This window comes from Anguilla anguilla, chromosome 14, assembly GCF_013347855.1.
Source record: "Anguilla anguilla isolate fAngAng1 chromosome 14, fAngAng1.pri, whole genome shotgun sequence".
NCBI classification, from domain to species: Eukaryota; Metazoa; Chordata; class Actinopteri; order Anguilliformes; family Anguillidae; genus Anguilla; species Anguilla anguilla.
Window position 1 is genome coordinate 16,391,358 of NC_049214.1, and position 20,392 is coordinate 16,411,749.

The 20,392-nt window shown below is 37.2% G+C and overlaps 1 protein-coding gene across 2 annotated transcripts in view; it reads left to right on the forward strand.

Annotated features, from left to right (window-relative positions):
• The first annotated feature begins 9,147 nt into the window (after positions 1-9,147).
• Positions 9,148-20,392, forward strand: part of fibcd1 (fibrinogen C domain containing 1) — a 109,470-nt gene continuing 98,225 nt past the window's right edge. The window contains exon 1 of one of the 2 annotated variants that reach the window (XM_035392415.1): positions 9,148-10,082. In XM_035392415.1, the coding sequence (XP_035248306.1) occupies positions 10,011-10,082 (72 nt within the window). In that variant the 5' untranslated portion in view covers positions 9,148-10,010. The remainder of the gene's footprint in view (positions 10,083-20,392) is intronic. The other variant, XM_035392416.1, reaches the window with a different exon arrangement.

Sequence of the window (20,392 nt, forward strand, 5' to 3'; positions counted from 1 at the left end):
ATTTCGTTAAAACTACTCTTAATATTAAAGCGTTTAGACATCAGTATAATGGTGTTATGAGCTGTACTGCATACATTTAGCACCAGAAACTGCAGAATAAGTTATTATGTACTTCTGTATTACAGCCCACCTTATGCAAACATATATGAAAGCTTTATTATGACATTATGATACACTTTTTGGAAAGGTTATAAACCTTGTTAAATAGATATTTTGGATATTATTGGAATTTAAATGGCCTTTATTTAAAAATAAATCAATTTGGCGCTGGCACATGCAAATGAAACATCTAGCATTTAAATAGCATTTTGAATTTTTTTTAAATATCAACACTGCCTTTCATTATTTTCTAGTTGATACTTGTCATACAATGTGCTGCATCTTGCATGGAATTTATTCAACATCTATTTCAGAAAACTTACCTGGACCAGTATTTACTTCCATGTCATATGTTTCTACTAAAGGTAGCCTATTACTAATGCTTCTGTTACCACGGCTATGGGTCAGAAAATTTGAAATTCACAACAGCTGCTACTATAAGTTTCATGATAGCAGCCAGCAAACCTGATGCTATCTGCCTTTCCTCAAATGGGAAAGATATAGATTTTAGGCATGGAATGATTATAACAGGGAGATGAGTGAGTGAGTTATCTGTGCTGATGTGATATATTTCTTAATTAAGGAAACTGTTAACATTTAAATTTCATTCAAATTTATTTGATATTTGCTTGGTATATCAAACTCCTTCAGAGAGAAATTCAGTGGTGTGTGTGTGTGTGTGTGTGTGTGTGTGTATGTTTATTTGTCTCAAACATGGAAAAGATTATACTTTAATAATGATTCAATACATTTTCATTTCCTTTATTTAGTGACTAGTGACAGGACACCAATGAACGAACCTCAAAAGAAACCAAAGGTATCCACCAATATTAATTCACCACCTATTACAAAGCATGTTGCCCTTGCTAGCAAAAAACAGTTTTATAATCTTTAATGATGCTAATAGCTTTATAATACACAAAATCAAATCTGACCCTAGTCTTTACCATTGTTTTTAAAAGTGGCCTTGCCTCTTGCCCTGTTCTTCACTCTGTTGTGTTTTTCCTGCTAATGTGCACTGGTATTTTTGCTTGACTCAAATTTTTTTATTTATTAAATTACTAAAATGAATACTGATTCAATGTAAAAAACTGTTGATTATTCCACTGACCTTAACAGTTCCAGGAAAGTAAAAGATTCACTACTATATTTCACCATAGTTCATTTCTTACTAACAGAACACAGTTTGTCAAGGTTAATAACTGCCTTTCTGCCTGCAAGGCGACCAATTGTGGTGCACCACAGGGCTGTGTTAGTTCACCACTACGTTTTAGTTTGTATACTAACAATTGTGTCACTTCTACACCAAATCATCTTGTTTTTAAGTATTCTGATGACTCCACTCTGATATCTCTTTTAAATACTGTAAGGAGACAGGACCCAACTTCGACCAAGATGAAGTGGATAGGCTGATTGATTGGTGTGACAAAAACTTGTAAATAGTAAATACAGAAAAGACAGAAGACATCATTTTTGGCCTACCGCAAGATGAGTACCCTGCTCCAGTGGCGATTCATAGTTGGAGGATTAAACAAGTATCATCTTATGAGTACTTGGGTGTTTATGTGGATTCCACTCTATCTTGGACTGTTACTATTTATGTAACAGAGTGCAATAACACATTTACTTTCTTCATAGACTGAGATCCTATGGAGCAAGCAAGTAGATTTTATTATTAATATATAGCTCAATTATTCTGAGCATATTTCTTTATGGTGTTACAGCTTGGTACAATAGTATCTCAGTTCAATTTAAATAAAAGCCTTTTAGACCTTTTAATGTGTGCTCAAAGATTTTGGGTGTTCCAGGGATACAGATATTTCAAAAGGAGTACAATCAGAGAATACTGAGATTGGCAGACAATATTGTTGGTGATAGTTCCCATGTGCTGCACTCTGAGCTCCAGCTTTCGCCATTAGGGAGGAGGTATTAGGTACTGACGCACAGACAGAAAAGGTATAAATGCACTTTTGTCTCAATGGCTATTCAAATGCTGATAGGTCTAGTAAGGGAAGATAATTGGGAACTGTTGCTTAGGGGGATATATGAGAGAACATGTGTTTTATTTATTTATTTATTTATTTATTTATATTTAATTGTATCCAGACGTATTTCTTTTTAATGTTTTTTGTAGTATTGTGCTTGTCTTTTGTGGTTATATGGAACTGTTGTCATGACGATGCAAGACAAATCAGACAATAAAGTATTATCATATCATATCGTATATGACATTCTTTTCACCATACACATCCTTCACCTGATGCGAAACTTACACGTTAGCCAAAATTGAGCTTTGTGACCATGCACACCAGCAGTAGATTTACCATCAGAAGAAAAATGCCTGTTCTCATATGGTCTCATCTGACCATACCACCCAGCTCCAATCAAAATCCTATGCCATGCAAACTCAATAGAAGCTTCATTTTTTAGCACTGCTAGTGAAACACTAAAATAATAGGAGAGACATTAGATAAAACCCTCTAAAATAGCTGCCCTTGTCCTCCTTGCAATTAGTAATGATGAAGAGACTTACCTTCCAGTGGGGAAATCTGAGATTTCAGACCCTTCTCCACATGTGGCTCCATCTGTTTTTGATGAGAAGATTTGCTCATGTGCAAGATGAGATAGTTTTATGAAGAAAGGAATGCAATGTTTGGGAAACAAAAATTCTTGAAATGGATCATTTTGATGTAGGTCTTCTCCCCTATAGTACAAAAAAACATGAATGCAAAATAGCTGCCAGAATTAATTTTCCCATGTGACTATACATAATAAACCAGTTTCACGTATGATAATTATATCTATAATAAATCTGCATTGCATTTGTTGTTTATTTATCAATATGATCCACATTACATATAGTTGGTTCTTTTTTGGTGGAAGGTAAATGGTGAGAAATACTGAAATGTTAAATGTATGATGTTATTATAATGCTTGTTTGATTATGTGCCTTTTGGGAAATATGCTTGTTATTCTTTACTTTTTTGTGTTGATCGACAGTTACGTAAGAATTTCCTTGGCCCTTGATAGCATATCAAATGAGGAAGAACTTGCTTGTGATGATGCATTAATCTCTGTTTGGCTTTGCTGGCTCAGTATTAGGGTATACGTGAATCTAAAGAAACAGTTAGAGATGTATGAGTTTGGATAACACAGTTTTAATTATGGTATACTGAGTTTAAATGTCTGTTGAAGACTAATATTCCGTTGCTTTTGCCCGGCACTAAAAACCTGATTCTGAGATCATAAAGCAAATGGGTTCATTTCAGATAACATTAATTAATAATTTCAAGTGATCTGATGAAAGCAGAAAGACAAACATCATATGCTCCTCCCCTCTGACATGGGTTGTTTTTATACCTGCAATTTAAAAGAAAATCATATTTTTTCATCAACTATTTTTATCAACAATTTTGCTGAAAGTTCCTGCCAAAGGTTCTATTGTTAAAATATGTTTAAAAAGTTAACATTAATTAGGATTCCTTGAACCCTTCTAAAGTCTAATGTGGTGTTACGCATTATATGGCTTAGCTCTTGGACACTGTTAGCATGGTCAGCTTTTTACTGCTTTTTTTGCAGTTCAGTTCACTTTATTTGTCCCATGCAGGGACATTAGGTTTGCAGTCAGGGCTAAAAAGATCGAAAAAAAAAAAAAAACAATAAGATCATAGTATCTGCTTTTTTTTGTATCATGGACCTTTATTATTATTAGTTAGCTTTTTTCCTCGGAATGTGCCACGGAATGTGCCAACATGTTTGACAATGCTACACTTGCCTTTGGACCAAAACCATTCATTAAACTCATTCATTTGCATCAGTATGAACTTACAAATAGAGTTCTCATTTAGAATTACATAACAATATTTAACAGCATCTACATGTTTTCAAGATCATGAGGATCTTACCTGTTGACACCAATAGAACAATTAACTGGGCCTGAATGCGATTGTATCCTCCTTTAACCCTCCACCTCTGAGGTTTCATTATTCATGATGTTCACCTAGGATTCAGCTCAGTCATTCAGCACTGTTCGCTGGGACTTGCTCACTTGCTCAATGGGCCTGCAGGAGGTTCTCCTCTCACAGGTTCTCAGTCCCTCCATATAAGCTGATTATAGAAGCTGACAAATGGAAAAAAGAAAAAAACAACAACATTTGAACTGCCATAGTTCGTGACAAGACTTTATGTTAATTTCTCTTTTTTAAAAGTGAAAAAAACTTTCTAATTAAATTTTTTGTAACATTTATTTTTTAAAGAGGTATATATATATATATATATATATATATATATATATATATATATATATATATATATAATCAATGTTCTTTTTGGGGGTCACACTCACAGACTAAAACACAATCACAATCACATAATCATAATAACGGAGAAAGAAAAGTACAGCCTTGCACTGAAGTGAATGATTTGAATGATAAAGCTTCAGCAAATTATGTATATTCACTTGAAGAAAAAAGAAACTATGGAGCTCTTGTCAAACATTTTAAATTGCAAGGGTACATAATCATATTTAAATCACAACATTGTAAATGTGTTAAACAGCTTGAAGAATGTCAACATTTTTAGCCTTTTTTTAAGTGAGCCAAATATTAACTTTCAAGTCAACCATACAAAACAAAAGATTTCCTTATAAAAACACCAGATTTTCTATCACACCATCAAATGAAAAATATGTTTCATTTGATCAGCCCTGAAAATTAAGCTGCATATTAAATCTATGCCTATGCCTTATCAAATATTTTTTGAAATGTGAAGTTTAAATGAGGAGTAAGTAGTCACACCAACCTTTGAAAGAGCTATAAAATACCTACAGCACTTTCTTAAACCTGGTTTTCAGATGCTGCCAAACTAGGACACACAACAAAAATTGTTCCTTTGCTCCCATTGTTTGGTCTTTTTTAAAGACACCCTGCACTGGATACACCTGCTGTATTCTGAAAGGACTCAGTGTATGCAGTAATGTCTTCATTTAAGGTCATTATGAGTCATTTCAAGGTATTGCAACATTTGCTCTGTCCCTTTCTGAATAAACTGAATGACCTCTTTCCGCAGCCTGATGTGGCCTATGCAGAAGTACATGCAGTTCCACTCTTTGGATATGTACAGTATGCGTCTGTCTTTGTGTACTGCAGGGCAAACCAGGTGTAGTACCTGGCGGTACAAATCACAGGCATAGCAAGAAACCTTTGATATACAGAACATTCTCTATGCAATACTGAAAATTGGCTCATTTGTCATCTCCAATCCCACAGTTAAAAATCCTGTTTTTTGGATTGTGCCCAGTCATGTCTCCCTGCCTGAGAAATGCTCCAGTCACATGCATTTTCAAAATCAGTCATATACTGGTAGTTCTGATTGACCTGTTCGATCAGCAAAGTAGCAATATTTATTGGATAATGGCTTGTCCTGTTCAGTCAGTCTTTCCTGGAAGCATTGCAACATCCAGGTTTTACAGAGTCAAAGTGGAGTTAGAAAGCTAATGCCTAATGATATATACTTTATTTATTTGGTTAAAAATAAGAATGAAAACAAATACATTTATTAAAGGCATACTATGCAGGATTTTCACCTTGAAAATACTATAAAACAAACATGCTCAGTCATTACCATGATGCACTGGCAATCTGTGTCTGTGTGCACTTCTGCCCAGTCCTTGCTTGTCTGGCTGTATTTGTTATTGAAAGTGTTCAGGGTGTTTCTGGACATGACCCTTGTCCTTGTTTCTTTGTGGGCTGTATCTTCAAAGCATTTGGCCACTAGAAGAAGAGATAACATGTATGGGTTGGCTAAAGAGGATGCATTTTCAGCTGGGTTAGTGCTGGAGAGATAGGGTCACCTTGATGGCTAACCTAATGTCAACCAAGTGGGTGGTTAACTTTTGGTAACATTAGGTAGCTGCCATCATTAGCTAACTAAATTCAGTTATATTTGGCAACGTTAGCTAGGTGGCTTGAGAATTTGCTGTGGATCCAATATTTTATGAGTGTTGTTTTTTTCAACAAAACATTATGACAAAATGTTTTGTCTACGCCCAGTTTTTGATGACGATGATGAAGACAATAGCGTGATGAAAATGCTTTTTTGGAACAATGACAATGACTAATTTGTTTTGCATTTTGAATGAGGAAAGTAAGACGAAACAAAAACGAACGCACACTATTTTTATTGCAGTTGCTTTCTTGCATATATAAATATACTGCAACCATGGCTTGACATTAATACCTGTCACCTGACAAATACACATAGAATTTGGCAGTGCTGCGTAACTTGTACACTCTTACTAGCCTCTTTAGCAGCATTTTCTATGAAAAAGTAAATGTTGTAGTTTTAAAAAAATGCATCAGAAACTGTTCAGTCTATTTGTGGTGATAGTACATGACACTACAACTCCCATGACCACTGTGTGGGCACTGTGTGCAAATCTCATTGGCCAGGTGCTTCACCCTCTTGCTCTTGCTTCTCTTCAGTGGGAGAAGGTGAACTTGGCTGGAATCAAACATCCAAACACTGTGCCGCATATCAAAGTGTGTATGCCTTTTCTCGTTGCGGCTGCAAAGTGCTCCTTTAGTGACACTCTGTGACAGTGGAGAGATTGATTAATAGATTCCGATTCAGATTCTGCAGTTATGATCAGAAAACACAGCAGTGACAATTATTGCAGCACCAAACAAGGAAAACAACCATGGTTCAGTAAAATAGCATGAACTTCAACCACAGATAGTTCTGTGGCTTGGACAGATGGACGTCCATGATTTCAAAGTCGCTTTAGTTTATAAGTGTTGCCAAAAAAAAAAGTAAATAAGAAAGTAGGTTTGTTGCAATGTTTGTTTAAGCCAACACAGGAACACAGGTGTAGGTATTGCCACACCACCAATACAGGTATTTTGAAACTTTGCAATTTAAAAATAAAGTTAATTTAATTTTCTTTTTCTTTTTTTTTTAAGAAAAACCTAAATACAAGTGCATCAGCAGAGCTTCAATGTTGATGTTATTCAATGAATATCAGCACACTATATTAATAAAATGCTCAATACAATCAGGTATAGCCAGTTCTTTTCAGCTGCCTGTAGGTGAATAATAAAATTATTTTATTTGCAATGCAAGACTGTGCATGTTTTATCAACATTATGTAAAAATTTGGATACATGTGTTCTTCGTTCTCTGCACTCACACTCAAAGAATATTCACGGCAAAGATCACACACATATACAGTTTACTTAGGTTGGATAACAGTAATGGCTTCTGTTCAAATAAAATATTATGCCCAAACAAACGCATGTAGTTACATATTGTCCAATAACCTATATTTATTAAAATCAACAAGGTTTAATCAACAAAAGCTATAAGTTTTTGAATAAAACTAATTCATGTTTTACATTAATCCTTAATGTCTTTGTCTTATAAAAATAAAGCTGCTTTGTGACAGTGATGTTCACACTGTAGCTGAACATTGGTGCATGCATATGTGAGCAGTGTTCACACGTAAAAGGGACATTACCTGTCCAACTCATGTGTTGTCACAAACACGGAGTATGTTATGAAGTATTTTGTACTCGTGCCATTAACTGGAGGCAGGTCATTAAATGTGGCAAAAAAGGGCTAAAATGTATGAAGAAGGCATGACTAAAATATGACTAAAACTAAAATGCATTTTAGTCAAAAGACTGTGACTAAATCAAAATCTGGTGGCAAAAACAACATTTTATTTAACAAAGTAGTAACTTAAGAATGGAGACGAAGATACCAATCCACTTCCCTCAGCTCATGTGGGCTAGCTAGCTAACGTTAGCTTAGGGGTGAATCCACCAGTCGGAAAATCCCACTATCCTGTATAATTTAGGTATTTTATTTCCAGATTCGAATGCAGTTTGACTACTGCAGACTTATATCCATTACAAAATTATTCATGCTTCCAGGCATGTTAGAGAAGAATATAACCTGCTGGTGCTGTGCTAGCAGTAGCTAGCTTAAGCCTGTTCCATTACCACTAATCTAAAGCTAGCTACCCAAACCTGTTTTCTTTTTCTGTCGTCCTACACAGTGTGTTTCATCCTGTAACTGGTTAAATTAATTAAAAAATGTATTAACAATTGCGTTATGATTTATTATAAATGTTACACTGAATTGTTTCACATCATGAAAGGTTGTATTTCAAGTTATTTCTCATTGATTAGTCACTATTTCTACTCAATTTGTCTGATCGAGGATATGAGTGAACTATAACAGTATTGTTGTAATAAAGAGGCTGGAATGCATTTGTTCACAACATGACAGATTCAGTGCAGTTTAAGTTTTTTTTCAAACAAAATAGTATGATTTTTGCTGTCCATTACAGGAATGGAATATATAGCAAATATGTTCTACATATGTGCAATATATTGTAAATGTCTTGACTTAAACTGAAAATGATAAACATATTGCATAGAAATGTATTTTTAATATATTGCAGAGCAATATGCAGACATAATTTTGTACTTGCTGCAATATCTTGATTTTATTCCTATATATTCTATATTCATAAGTGATATCTGGGTTCAATTCCTCTGGTAAAATAGGGAGCTTGATTCTGAATTCTACATGAACAGTCTGAGATTGATTCCACATGATATTCTTAAATCATAAATCACTGGGTTTTTATACATGTAGAATACCTTTACGACTAACTACAGCAAAATCCTATTTGATACTTGATTCTCAGGTTGAACAGCTGCCAGTAATGAAATAGATTAGATATCATGCATTCCATGGTACGTTTATCACAAACTGCTCAGACTATCAATTACAGAAGATCAATCAATAATGTAAGCCACGTACAATTCGGCTACTGGCTTTCAGACCGCGTTTCTTCAATCCTTAAGCGGCATATTTATTTTTTATTTATTTATTTTAGTTTTTTTGGAGGTACATACTTTTAGACAGATTGCTCCGGGAGATCCTGTTCCGCGCCTAAGAACCTATTGGTATGTATAGGCACCCATACGCCTGGTCTCTTGGATCGTTGAATGCATTTGTTCGGGCTGCCGCAGCAGACACTCGCGCCGGAGAGGCAGCAGTGGCAGGTCTGGGGGCAAGCACGCGCGCACTTGGACTCGCTGATTGACAGCTTCGGAGGCACGAAGCGTGGCTCAGCACGCAATTGGATCCTGTTAATCTGCTATTGCAGTGCTCTTGTCGAAAGCATCTGTGTGAAATACCTTCTCCATGCAGATCAGCTTCTAACTAGGGCAAGCGAGAGGAGTCTGCGTCCCTTTGCTACGGTGCTGGAGCCTTCCTGTCCGTATCCGGGAATCAAGGACGCTGCGTAGGTTTGCTGTAGGTGTATGCTTTTTACAACGGGGCTAAGGGATTAAGTAAAAGCATAGCCTAATAATCGAGCAAAGTCTGTGCATTGAACTTCTTTCAGCGAGTGGCTTTGAGGAAGAGGACACTGGAATTTAATTACTGAGTGACTCGGTGGATTTTTATATTTATTTTATTTGGAGAAACCTTAAGAAAGATCTGTACTGCAACCGTGTTTGGGATTGCATTTCGCGTCATTTTAAAGAACCAATCGTTCACATGCGCTTTTGTTTTTGGACTTTTAGTTACAGAAGATAAAACAAGGAGAATGTAGATTTATTTAAGTTGCATTTTTTGGGGAAAAAATACAAGGAACATTCGATCAAAATTGCATCAGAAGTGGTATAACTACGTATGAGATCACAATGTATGTAATACTAGCCTTCCCGTCGGACCTTGACTAGTAGAAGAAACCCGCTTGTGCGAGAATACTTTAGCTTCCGAATGTTAACGTTTTTCTCTATCTATGGAGTAACTTTAAAGGAGGGAAAGTAAAAGACTCTTTCCCTTGCCTGTGGCACCAACAGGCGATTTAAAAAAAAAAAGGTTTCCAGAGAATGGTAAATGATCGATGGGGAACCATGAACAGCGTTTCGGAACTCGAAGATGGACAACGACACAAATCCCAGGTAGGCTTCAACCGCTTAGCAACACCACCTATGTTCTTTAGCATAGGCTTATTCAGGTGCTTTTGTTATTCGGAGGCTGCAGCAGCCTTTGATCTTTGTTAAACCGCTTTTAGACATGTATTTTGTGCGAACATGAGCTTGAGCTCTTTGGGGTTTTGGCACGCGTATTATACTTTTTTTCGCACGCGTCCATTTTTATAACTTAACTTAAAGATCCTGCTTAGCTGCATTGTTCGAGGTATGGAAGAGAAGGCGGCTTGAGTGGTATACTAACATGCGTACACGACTGTATTTTAGCCGGAGAGGATTCAGCGTGTGTTACTCATGTAGTCGCGTGATGGTTCATAGTCGTAGCTGGATACCCTTAAATAAAATGCCGCTGATACCCAGCTGCGCGCAGTGTTTCGGTGCGTATATGTTTGCTCTGTCCGAAGGAACGATGAATCAGTCATATTTTTTTCATAGCTAGGAGCATACTGCGACTCCTTACAAACGGTTTTATGTTCATATAAATTAAGGTTTGTCGTTTACTTGGAAATGTAGTCACATAATTTGTCAATTGTTAATCAAAACCAATTGTGGTGAATAACAAATTTAATTGAAGTTTTTCTGCTGAAAGGTGTTGACAGAGTTTCTGGCATTTGAAATATGCAGAACGTATTCAAATTAATTATTGCCCCTTAAAATATTAATGCAATATTAGTCAACATTGACGGTTTAATTATTTGAGATTAGAGGGACTGTTTTCAAATGCCTTCATAGTACCAGATTTGTCTTAATAATAGCAAACCCTCTTCCACAAAACGAACAACTGAGTGGAACACAGAAAGTTAGCCTTAGTCCTTGTAAGATTAAATGTAGTGAGTGAAAATGGATCTGAAGAGAAATGTCAAACATTTGTTGTATGTTTAATTCTGTAATTGTAAAACTGAGATTTCAAATTAGACGGACTCACACACAAACACACACTCGTTGTCACTCTCTCTCACGCACACACAAACACACACACGCATTACAGAAAATACAGACATTTTTAATGTGCGAAATGATCAAACTGCAGGCATTTTGGATATTTGTAAAGGAGGAATATAGGGCAATCTGGTTGGCTGTGTGCAAATTTGGTCACAGGCTTATGGCTGCTACTGTGAGGTAAAGGTATAGGATGAGGGGCTGTACATCGTGTTTATTTTGACATGGTGAAGATTTATTTAGCATGTGGTGCTGTTAACAGTGATTTTTAATTGAGTTGTTTTTTCAAAAATTGATATGGTGATAAAACAACAGTGTCCTCAGCTCTGTATTTGTGTGATGTCTCTTTTTTCAAATTTGGTTGGTTTACGACTGATGTGGAATATATAAGCAATTTCCAAAATTTGTTTATTTTAAATGACTGTCAAATGTGTTATTGCTCTGTTTAAAGATAATGCATTATTTTCCATAAAGTCTTCATACCATGCTTTGATCATTTTTATTCTTCTGATAGTTCTGAAATAGCCGTTGTTCTTACTTGATATGCTGACAGCAATTCTAGGTTTTATTGCCTGCACCATAGCAAGAAAATTTTCTTTATAAGCGGGCAGAGCTTCTTCTTTAAAAATAGCATGAAACACAGCCAGGTAGTATGTGGTTTTACATGGCAGTAGAATGGTTTTTAAGCATGAATCACCTGATTGCAATTTAAGAGTTTTCTTAATGAAGACTTATACAAAAGAGCCCCAAGGGACTGCACTTTCATTTTGACTACTGTTAATCAATGGAATGAACTGAGAAGCATATACCTAAGCAGAATGCAATGTCGTGACTGAACTGGAGGGTGCAGCAGGACACACACACACACACACACACTTGCATGCATACACAAAAACACAGATGTATAGGTGCATGCACTAAAAAAACACACACATTCTCTGGAGTTGAGTTCACGTTGTGCTCTCTCATAGATAATAATTCTGCATTTTATGTGAGATCAAATGAAAAAGCAAAAGGGTGTTTCCGTTTATCCATAGTCCTCTTGCAGATATTTTGTCAAAAATTAAAGGAAAGGTGACATGTAATGGGTAAATCATTGACACTTTCAGCCACCAGACTTCTCCTCTCAAGAACTGGTGTAAAACATGTCAAAACCATTACAATATAATAAAGTGGAAGTAATTGATTTATTTTTCTGTGGCTGACTTCGTGATGTGAAACATTTGTTTTCTGCCCTAAATATATATTTCTAAATACATTCGACATTGCATGCATGATTGTGATTGATGGAAGCAGCAATATTGACACACAGCCCACATACACATGTAGTTCACAGAATCTCACGTTCAGCCCCATGACGGATGTGTTGGGTAATCCTTTATTTGTGCCACTCGCAGTGGCTCGATTTCCCAGTTGAGTCTAATTGGTAGGAACGGCTGGTTCTCATCCAATAAGGGGTAGTACTTGTGATCCTAAAAAAGGGTTCAGTTAGAACTTGTTATAGTGCAGGTAGAGAGCATGGAGCTGTCAGATAGCCTCCCCTAATCTGTCCACAGGGAGAAGGCAGACTCCTTTCCAACCCTTCCCCACTCCCATCCTCTTTTCTCTGCTGCGGCTGGTGTGTGCCACTGCATGGGAGCAGGGAGATGAGCAGACAGGCAGCACGTTACTCTCAACATCAGCTGTGTTCGTATCATTGTGTCAAATTTCAGAACGCACACTTGCATGTGCCTCCTTCACATATTCACTCCCACACACAGAAGCACCCTGCTTTGAATGCCAAATCATCACTTTGGAGGAGATTCTGAGAGATAAATATGGGGTAGCAGAAGGACATATTTCCATGAACTGCATCCCCTCATTCAGAGTGGTAGTGAGTGTGGGAGTCAAAATATGGAAGCTGCAGACAGAGGTTCATGTCCTGGAAATGGCGCCTCTGACCAACACCAGGGGGCTCACCCATCCCAGTTCCTTCATGAGAACCAGAGATTAGAGGATGAATCCTGGTTCACACTCATAGATTCTTTGTTGTAGGCACACACGCACACACCCACCAACGCACACATGCGCACACGCATATATTAGTACAGCATGGATCATGGCACACGTACAGATGCACAGACATGAATCATAGAAGTTGGAGCTGCATTCATTGGAGTAGATGCAGGAATGAGTGATCCCTTTTCAATTCACATCCTTGCTGAACTCTGCTGTTGTAATCTTGAACAAGGTACCTACCTGAATCACTCAAATAATACACAGCTCTATGAAGGGTTTAATCTTTGAATGTTTCCCAGGTATGGACATTAACGGCAGCGGTATAAGTACTTAATTTCTCTTTAATTTGCAAAGACATTTACTGTAATATATTTTACTATAAATATTCAGTTTGATTACTAACTGTTTAGTACATGTGCTCTTATTATTCATGTGGCCTCTGTGATAGATATTTAATGTACATTGACATCCCCTGCAGGCTTTGAACATTTTTATGAATAATATAATATTACCATAAATGTTTTTGGGAAACCTTTTTTATTCTTTGTTGGCATAATATTTATTTGTAGATGGAGAAGTTAGTCACTGGTCACAGGATGACCCAAAAACACACCTGTCATGCATACAAATTTGAGCAACTTGTGTGATTTGTGGGAAATTTGTGGACATTGTCCTCAACGATTCCCAACAATGCTTATGATTGGTGAGGACCAGTTCAAGCCATAGCAACTATTTCTGCTTTAAATGACTGATGGTGCTCAAAATAATGGCTGCAATTTGTTTGCAGCGCTGTTGATAACCTTGTCTAGCTAATGCCCCTTCTGAGCTAAGAGTTATCAGGGTGGAGACTGGAGAACCATACTTAGAGTATTTTCTGGTTGGATGAATCCCTGATTTCTCAAAGGGCCAGTGTAGTGCTAACAATTTTCTCTGTAGACGGTGTTCACACCTTCTGTGGTCAACATAGACAGACTTACTTGAGGTCTTCCTTTATTGTTCACATTAAATTAAAAGTTTGATCCACCTTCTAATCACAAGGTTTCTATATAATATCCCTTGGGGACTGGGGCAGGGGCTGACTGATGGTCTGCCATCAATACCCAACTTGTTGGGATGGGACAGGCTGTGCTAGTTGGAGTATCAATGTTTTTCCTGTCACTACATCCAGAGTCTAGGCCTCAGATGTCCTGCTGACAGCGGTGACTGTACATGCACAGATTGGTCTTCAACTGAGGGGGCAATCCACAAATGTACTGTAATGCTTTTGCACCCATTAAACTGTCAAAAGTAGCATAAAAAATTACATATGATTCATAAAGCAACTGCCCTACCAGGGAAATTGCGAAAGTGTGCACCATCTGGGTCATGCATATTTAAATTGTGTAATCTATGTACATTTCTGTGCCAAACTGTCCGATTCACAAAAATGATTGCAAATTACCACTTGCCATGAGGATGGATGACCTTGTGGTAGTTGTGTTACCTTGTGGCACTGCAAAACAGTCTATTTAAAAGCCGTGTGTAAACCTGCCAGTGTCAGTTGTTAGTTGCCATCGATGCAACAGGACAACACAACAAACATGTTAGATGTTTAAGAGAGCGGATTTTCCGTACAAATGTATCCCTCTTTGAGTTAACGGAGACATAAATTATTTGGCATTAATGGTTGAATCATTCAGTAGTAGAAACAAAAGATGATATTAAACATGTGACCAACAATGTGTTTGCTGCTGTAGTTTAAGTATGCAATTTAATTCTATGGGATATTAATATGCAAATATTTAGACATACTCCATATTTGTCCTTCAATTGTGTTACTTCAGAAAAAATCATAATGGTCAGATCCTGTGAATTCGGATAGGTGTATAAATATTGTGCTTACTCTATTTTAAAGATGCTAATGGGGAAAAGTCTGCTAAAACTTAACAAGACAAGAATTCAAGAAATTCTAATTACAGCAAACAGTTTCTTATAATCTAGGAATTTGTGGTGAATTTACCTATGAATGATTAAATGAATGTGTGAATAAATAATGTAAATAAGCACCCCAAGATCATGGTGAGGGCTGTGGAGAAAGGGGGGCACAACTCTCCATCAGTGGGTGCCTACTGTGTTCCTTTATTTCATAACCATCCAGCTTACGGAATGCGTATGAGAGAGAATTGGGGGAGGGGAGCAGCACAGCATGGGAGATCACTCTTCTTTCTGAAGCAGAGGAGTGTTGAAAGGCAATTTATTGTTGTGAGATCAATGTTACATTGCAGGCATAAATATGCATTTATTGTTTTTGAGGAAGGCCCTGAGCTGTAGAAGGTTCCTGAAAATAGTTGCTTGTGTGTTCATTCTTAGTTTCCTCCTTCCCTTGAACCTCAGATTGGCCCGTGTTATTGTGAACTGTGCACCTGTGTCCAATGGCAGTTTGATAATCCTAGCCAGCTCAAGCTTAGTGAAATATTGCATGAATAACAGGACACCCTGTAGATGTCCTCAGGCACTGAGAAGAAAGCATCGACTCCCAATGCACAGAGCACATAAATGCATTCCAGGAGTTGGCCAGGCTCTCCTATCAAAGATAAAGGGAGATAAATCCAGTGCTGACTGTCCATCAAATCAAAGGTCTCAAGTGGTTGGTTTGTGACTGCTGGAGCCAGTGGTGAATATATTAAAAAATGCTAAATATATGTGCCTAACTGAGTGCAGTAATTGATCAGGTTTCCACATTTCTTTAGACCCTTTTTACCACTGAAACTTTATCCTCCATTCATATTTTAAAATGTATTTCTTTTGTGAGGTAAACTTCAGCTTTATAAATTCTTGGCAAAGAACCATTCCCCAAATTGTTGTAATTTCATAAAATTTCCTTTAACTTTTTGAATTCAATACAAGATTTGTTGAAATTCCAATTCAAATTATTACCTCTGGCAATAGACAATATTCCTTCTCCTTCTTATTCTTTTGCTGGCTGTCTGAAATAGGATCATTTCATTTAAATGTAATTGATTTTTACCTGTAGTAGATTCCAATTCTTGTTGGAACAATGAAGAGACTCTGTTAATTAAAAATAAATAATAATGCATAGTGATGTAATTAATGTCAGTTCTTTCATGCTATCTGGTGTAAAAGAGCTGAGGGGGAGCTTCTCAGCAGAACTATTAATGTATGACAGGTGTCAGAAAAACATAATGAATCTTAGGTCTGAAGGTTCAGACATAATAATGGTCTTTCAAAGACTGAAGTTCAATCAGGCTTCTTAAAATGTATTATGTTGACCTAGATCAGGGATAATTAATGCCTGAAAACTTTTACAAGGTTTTTACTATATTTTAGATACGAAGTTTCCAAGGCCCAAGTAAAAGTTTGGTCCTCCTTACTTAATAAAACATAATAATACATTTCCAAAATTTTGGGGCACAGTATTGATCATCAATCATCTGGCAGCATTACTGGATAAAAGACAATAAAAATATAATTATCCTTAAGGTTTGTCACCCAGCCCTTTCAAAAAGATAAAGGCAGCAATGCATGAGATGTTCATGAGTCTTCTTTCTTCTAACTCATGGTGTTATGCAGTGTCCACAATTCATACAATGTATAGAGAACAGAAGGCACCATACTGTAGCATCTGTATCTGCAAAACAGAATTTCATTGGGGTTCTGGCACAGCTAAATCATACTCAGTTCAATATTTCTATAGAAAGCCTTTTTCAGCCTTTGGGGGGGTGTTAGAAAGCTTATAGTGGATGGAAGTTGCATATTGTAGTATTATTACTATTATTATTATTATTATTATTATTATTAATTACATTTATATAGCACTTTTCCAGATGCTCAAAGTGCTTTACAGTGAAGGGGAACTCACCTCACCCACCACCAATGTCTAGCACCCACCTGGGTGATGCACGGCAGCCATTTTGCGCCAGAACGCTCACCACACATTAGCAAAGGTGGAGAGGGAGAGAGACATTTATTTAGCCAATTAAATCTGGGGATGATTTTTAGTGGCAAGTTTGCGAAGGCCAGATCTGGGATTTTGACCAGGACAACGGGGAACCCCCTACTCTTAGTGATAAGTGTCATGGGATCTTTAATGACCACAGAGAGTCAGGACCTCGGTTTAACGTCTCATCCGAAAGACGGCATCTCCTACAGCACAGTGTCCCCGTCACTGCACTGGGGCATTGGGGTTTATTTGCACCAGAGGGAAGATTGCCCCCTGCTGGCCCACCAACACCACTTCCAGCAGCAACTCCGTATTCCGTATGCATTTAACTCTTTCAGAGAGATGCTAATTCTGGCCTGTCCTCTCATATTTAAGTAGTGTTCGATTTAAGGCTTTATAACTCTGGATGTGAGCATCACGGATATTAGGAAAATTACTTTGCTTGTACTTTTACCCGTTACAGTACTGCAATAGTTCAGTTTATGGTCATAATTTAGGTATAAATGAAGTGCCACAAATACAGAAAATGTGAAATGCAAAAAAGTTGTTCTTTTTAGTTTGCAATGAAATTTCTTGGATGATAACTCCCTTGACCACAAGTGTGCAAGCAAAATGTAAGCAGTGCACCCTGGTGTCCCTGTCTACGAACCTTTCCAAAAAAGCTAAATTGTACATTTCTGTAAATCATAAAATAATATTTCACTACAAATCAAATGTTTTGACTCATGAAATTCATCAGTATAAGTGGCTGGATATCTAGGGGGCTGAACACGTATCCAAAACCTTTCCAAAAATGAATAAAATGCTTTTTGTCCATTATAAAGCATTTAAATTTGTCCATTTTTTACCAGAGTCCCATTAGAAATTAGAATAGGAACAAATGGCATAATGAAAAAGCAGTTTCACACACTTTGGTAAACAAACCTAAATATGTAATCATACACTTCTCTGCTTCAATTAAACACCATTTCTTTCTGTACTCTACAGTATGTAATCTTTTGTTGCATGCCCAGGGATGACATTTCTCTTTCGTGTTTCACAAATGTTGCTATTTATAATAGTATCATGTATACTAATTTATACTAGTATCATGTACTAATACAGCTAGAACACAAACTCTGTTGTTTCCACTCATAGAATGGTTGCAGGAGTCATGAATGTCTGAGTTGAGCAATCTCATGATGCCGGTATCCTGGCCACTAGAAGGGGGTGAACGAAAGGGTTAAAGGGTTCTTTTTATGCCTGCTTTGTTGTGACCTTATAGACATCATATAATGGATGTATAAGTGATTGACAAAACCATATAAATTGCTCAATATATGAAGTGTTCGATAACTGGTCAAGTGATAAAGATGATTGGTTCAGGTACAAGGACTTTCTTGCCCTGGATGCAAAGGCTTCCAGCCTGACCCTGATCAGATTCAGGATCCTCCAATCTTTACTCCAAATTTACAATCACTCCTAACTTTAAAAAGCAAAAATACCACTGGTTTATGTGACTAAGTCCTGTAATTCAGTTCAATATAAATTAAATTGTCCCCTGAGGACAATTACATAGCTACAGTATATGGACACATGGACAACAGATATTATGCATCGTACATAAGTGCGGTAATAAATAAACAACAGCTGCAAAAAATTTGGATGATAGTAAATGTAAACGCCTCCAGTAGTAAATACTGATAGTAAACACCTGCTTTGGCAAATTTGATTACACAGGAAGTATGGCAGTTTTGCATTACTGCAGCAGTTATAGTGATGTACATCACTATATTAGAACGAGTTAAATTCACAACTGTCAAACCTACACGTTTAACCCAGTATAGGGGGACAGTGTAGTATAATGGGCAAGGAACTGGTCTTGTAACCTAAAGGTCATAAGTTAGATTCCTGGGTATGGCAATGCCGTGGTACTCTTGAGCAAGATACTTAACCTGCATTGCTTCAGTATATGTCCAGCTGTATACATAAATTCATTTTAAAAGTTGTGTATTGTAAGTCGCTTATCCGCTTATTACACCTAAATTCCGGTAATGTAATGTAACCCCTTCGTGGGAGTCCCCTAGTGGCTAGGACGCTGGTGTCCTGAAATTGCTCAACTTAGACATTCAGTGTTTCTGCACCCAAACTATGAGTGGAGACAACAAACTGTTTTTCGCTTTATCAGTAGACAATACAGGAACACTATGCCAAATACCAAGTTTCTAAGTGCCACCTGCATAGGTCGTCCATTTAACAAGCAACCCCTCCTTGCAGTCTCATGTGCAACTACACCCTGCAAGCATTACACACTGGACAATAGTGTCTATCTGGGAGTTCATAGAAATATTCTTTCACCCCCAAAAAACTGTACTCTATCATAGCAATAAGATAGACCCAACAATAGCTCAATGATATGCCAATACAGCAGTGAAACACACTGCTCACTGAATAGCGAAATAAGAGGAAGTTTTGTGGAATTATACCACATCATTCTACTATCAATAACTGCAACTTAATATGGAATAAATAGACAATCTTGCCATTGGTTTTAAATGTAAATATTTTCCTTAAAAGATTCAGTGGTCATTTATTATCTTGAACAATCCATTTGAGAAGTTTACACACAAATAGAAAGTAGAGGTAGGTATTTACAATGGCCACACGCTAAACCTCATTTGCTATTTACTCCTTTCAGTTAATTCTGTTTTGAATGGCAACGTGTACTGTTCTGTAAAGGACAGTACATGCTTTCTAATGGTAAATGGCATGTTTCATTAGAATTTTATTACAAAGAGAGAGAGCCCTGCACGACTGTGAGTGGTTGCTTCAGCACAGCATATGAAATGCATGTTCAAGTGAATGACTTAGCCAGTCAAGAATTTTCCAGTTTTTGACTTTGTTGCATTATCAGTGTGTTTGGAATCATTGTCATGCTGAAGGATGCAGCCCCATCCAGTGAGTTTAGAGGCCTTGAACTTGAGCAGATAAGATGCTTCTGCACATTTCAGAATTCATTCTGCTGCTGCTATCAGCAGTTATATCATCAATGAACACAAGTGAGACAGTACCTGTGGCAGCCATTCATGCCCAAGCCATAACATTTCCTCTACCGTGTTTCACAGGTGAGGGGGGTTGCTTTGGATCTTGGGCAGTTGCTTTTGCCCAGCACACTTTGCTCTTGCCATCACTCTAAAGTGAATCTTGGTCTCATCTGTCCACAAGATCTTTTTACAGATCTTTGCAGGCTCTTTTATGTACTTCTTAGCCAATTCTAACCTGGCTCTCCTGTTTTTGCAGCTAACTCGTAATTTGCATCTTGAAATGTAACCTCTCTAGTTCTGTGAAGTGGTCTGAGGACAGTAGTCTCTGAAACGTCCACACCTGCCTCCTGAAAAGTATTTCTGATCTGTTTTTCTTCTTA